Source organism: Orycteropus afer, unplaced genomic scaffold (genome assembly GCF_000298275.1).
Source record: "Orycteropus afer afer isolate SDZICR_OR568_19922 unplaced genomic scaffold, OryAfe1.0 scaffold00098, whole genome shotgun sequence".
Lineage (NCBI taxonomy): Eukaryota > Metazoa > Chordata > Mammalia > Tubulidentata > Orycteropodidae > Orycteropus > Orycteropus afer.
Window position 1 is genome coordinate 5,149,108 of NW_006921685.1, and position 4,387 is coordinate 5,153,494.

The 4,387-nt window shown below is 33.2% G+C and overlaps 1 protein-coding gene across 1 annotated transcript in view; it reads left to right on the forward strand.

Moving 5' to 3' along the window:
• Nucleotides 1-2,062, forward strand: part of LOC103198638 (alpha-S2-casein-like) — a 20,122-nt gene extending 18,060 nt beyond the window's left edge. The window contains exon 14 of the mRNA XM_007942810.1: nt 1,905-2,062. Within this exon, the coding sequence (XP_007941001.1) occupies nt 1,905-2,062 (158 nt within the window). The remainder of the gene's footprint in view (nt 1-1,904) is intronic.
• Nucleotides 2,063-4,387: the final 2,325 nt, after the last annotated feature.

The following is a 4,387-nucleotide window of genomic DNA, read 5'->3' on the forward strand; positions in this document are numbered from 1 at the left end:
AGAGAGAGAGAGAGAGAGAGAGAGAGAGAGGGAGAGAATATATATATATATATTCAGCCCAGAAGCAATAGCTCTGGCTAGAAATACTTATGACCATCTTTGCCCGTATAGACTGTTTAGTTCATGTAGGCATTTTCCTTTCACTTTTAAGTTAAATAAGATCAGAATCAGCATTTCTGTTTAGGGAAGATATATAAATAATACCAAGAGAGTAACACAATTCAAGCCTTTAAAACTAAATTTCTCTATCATTTTCTTTAGAAAAGTCATTATTTTTTGAAATACATAAAACCTACTTTGCTACTTTTCCTGATTTCTTTCTTTGACAAGTTAGCCAATGATTTAGAGCCATGATAAACACACAAAGAAGCTGTGACACAAAGCAGTGGTGCTGTCTGTGTATTTACTTTTTATGTTTCTTTACTTTTTATGTTTCTTATGACACCATTGGGGTATCCGGGTTATCTTCTGTTCTGGAAGTCTGTGTCACTAAATTAATCTTCTGGTCTCTTATATATTCTAAATATACATTTGCACCATGGCAAAGTAGAAATTGAATAATAATTGCTGACGTTTAATGAAGGTTTACAGTATGCTAGTCACAGTTCCAATTCTTTGTCCAAGCTAACTAATTTCATGCTCACACACACACAACACAATGGTGTTAATATTATCAGTTAATGTGAGATGAGTAAATTGAGACTCAAAGAGGTTAAATAAATTTTCCAGATCACTCTGGGAAAGTAAAAGCTCTCAGAGTCAAATATAGAAATTCAAGCTCAACCGTTCCACTGTGGATGCCAAACAGCACCGTAGGAAGGGTGGGAAATTCTTGAAATGCAGACTTGTTTAGCTTTCCAGCAAAATTGTTCCAACCTTAATTCTCTTTCTTATTTTGATCTTCCTGATGATGAAAAAGATTCAGACAACTTTCCATAACAATGTTGTATGAGGAAAATAATAACATAACTGTTACGGATAAAAGCTGAAAACTACAGTTGTATGTTATAAATGGGAATATCGTCTTTGTTATCATTGTTTATACATTCATTCCAGATTTTTGAAAGCTTGGTATGTGTCACATAATGTGAAAGACTTGAGAGATACAGAAATGAGATACCAAACTTTTATTTATTAAGATCAATCTCAAACAAAATGACACAGAAATGATAATACAGTGTGTTGAATGCTAAGGTAGAGGCTAAGGCAGAATACGTCAGGAGGAAGAAAAAAGGAAGGAAGGAAGAAAGAAAGATCAAGGGACATATCAGAGATAAATCCTAAGCTAAGTCCTTTGGATTATTAGAAATAGACTAAGCAAACCAATGGCAGAAAATACACTAATCAGAAATATTGAAATTGAGGAAAAAATAAAATAAACAGAGAACCAAAACATGCACAAAGGATTTCAAAGAATTTAGCTTTAAAGTTATTTAAAAAAAAAAAAAAATCAACCCAAAAGTATTTTTGCTTAATACAAATATTTTACTAAAATCCAGATTCTGATTACATCGAGTGGTTTAAATGTAAGAACCAATCATTTTTTGTATGCTTAATAAACTATTTTGCATGTAAGTAAAATAATTAAAACATACTTTCAAAATTAGTTAAAACACAAACATTTAATTAATAAATACACATGTTATTTTTATATAGTGCATTGAAGAAAACTTTCATTCATTCATTTATTCATTTGTTTAACAAATACAGATTAGAAGTCTTCTATTGCTAGGTATTATGTTGAGTAGAAAATATTAACTAATAACAGTTATAAATAGTAGCATTCATTCTGGTGGAATGGGGTGGATGAGTGTGTTTGCGTTCTGTATACAAGTATATTTTATAGTCTGTGATGCATGTTTTATAGATAACATACTTTTGAGTTTGTTTGTTTTTCTTTTTAGGTTTGGACAATCCATCTTCTATACAGCTTTCTTATCCATCACATCACTTCACACAACGAGTATGTTTGGATAGGCTTATTGAAAATATACCAATATTGAGCCAAAAGAAGACTGCAGAAATTCCCTGTATTGTTTATACTTTTCCTGTTAGTTCATAATGAATATGTTGGGTCTGTACTGTGATTTCATATGTACTGTGCTGATGATTATTTAAGATGTTTTCACCATTCTCTCTGAGTTATAGAACCACATTTATTTTCCCAAAAAAATAAATTTTCAAGTGCATCCTGTGGTAGTTGTCATTTCTATCATTCATATTGGCAGACTAAGCTAAATGATACTAATATAAACAGTCCTTTAACAACCAACTTTAAACCAGCTTAGCAACCACCAAAAGAACTTGGGACACTTTCTGGGTTTAATTACAATTTTGCTTCTCATAATTGATAATCTTGAATACTGTAGATTATGTTCTTCAACCACACTTGGTTCATAGCACTAATAGCACTATACTGCCCTCATTATACCCTCCCTATGATTTATTCATGCTCATAATTTGCCCCAGCATTAATCCAGACTTTCATCAGATCCCTCGATCTTTCTATCTCATTTTACATTGTCACACTAAAGAAATCAGTCAGACACTGAGAAGAACGTAAGCCTTCTGATGTCCCCCTCATTAAAGTAGCAGCAAACTAAACAGTAAAAGCTAACAGCTGAATGTGTATATGGGTTATGAGAGGAAACTCCAAGGGAATAAGCATATCCAGAGAAAACAGAGGAATTGAGAAAATTAAAGCAAAGATGATTAGGGAGCAAAAGAAGGGATGAAAAATTAATTGAGTTTAGTTATTTGCAGTAAGCATTTGGTTTGTGATGAGAAGATATTGGAGGTTTGTTGTCAGGGAAATGACATATTACATGTGTTTTTGATGGGTGAAAAGATGTGAGGTTTGGAAAACTTCTCTTTGACTTCACAGAATATTCCAGTCCTTTTACTCCCCTGTTGTATTCCATTCTAACCAATTCCCTTAGCCTCATTTCCTTTATTATTCTGCCTGAACTTGGAAGATCTTTTCCAAAATGGGTACCATATGACATATATTTTAAAAGGAGAGAACAGTAAGAATCTAAGAGAATTTTTCTTTGTCTTCATAGAACTATCAATCCCTTCACTCTTTGACTGGATTCTGTTCTCTGTATTCACTAGCGACTCACTTCCTTTTTCAGACAGTCCAGACTTCATCCTCGATCTTTTCAAATCATATCTGGATTGCTTATACAATCCCTTCATCCCTCTGTATTTACCCAATTCCACCTCAAAAAACCTCAACCATGTAAAACTCTGAAATCTATTTCTCCTGCTATTCCATCTAGGCACTTGGATTCTAAAGTAAGTTTATGCTTCCTGAATTTTGCAAATAGCTGAAAACTGCTTACCTGAACTTCTTGTTGCCATTAGATTTAGCTGCCTTCCTCAACTCTCCTTAAGCTTCCAGTTTATCTCACCAGAAAACAATTTTTTGTCTAGATAATCCTGTTCATAGATAATGTTGAATCCACCAGGCATAAACTCTATCTCCTAATATGACACTTTAATTACTTGATCTAAATCTGAACATAATGTTACGTCTCTCTTTCAATTTCAAAAAATATGGTGACCTTCCTCTAGTTCAAAACTACTCTTTCAATACTTCTAAAAATTTTCCCTCTAATATATTCTCTTCAATGATGTTCATTGTGGCAAAGTTAATAATAATGACTATAGTACCTACAATTAACTGATTAACTATTGCTGGGTAATTTATATATTTTTTTCTCAATTAAACTTACAACTATTAATATTGTTCCTATATTGCTATTATAACTATTAATATTATGCCTTATAAATGCAAAAATTGTAGCTGAAAAGAGTACTTTTCCCCTAGGTGTTCCATTCTATTTGGTTCTATTGACTAAGACTAACTTCCTGGTGAACCTTCTTATAAAATCTCTTTCTTTGCCCCTTTCTTCTAGGTATTTTACATGGACTTTTCTTCTTTCTCTTTTCCATAATATTGATGCTCCTAAAACTCTTAACTCAGTTTAATTTTTACCAAAGCTAAGGTAGTATAGTTCCTAAGGCACTTGACTGCTAACAAGAAGGCTGGCAGTTCACCCACCAGCCACTCCTCAGAAGGAAGGTTGGGCAATCTACTTCTGTGGTGATACCACCTGGGAAATCCAAGGAGGGGATGTTACCAGTCAGGTCTGATTCAACGGTACATAATGACAACAACAACATTTTTCCTATAATTGCATCCATATTACTAGGTTTAGTTGTCACCTATAGTCAGCTAATTCCTAATTCCCTAGATACAGCTCTAAATTTCTGACCCCAGAATTTATATGGATGTACCCAATTGTCTCCTGGGCATTTCTGTATGTTTGTCAGTTTCCTCAACCAAAAGGTAAACAATTTGGGAACATGACAATATTGTTTC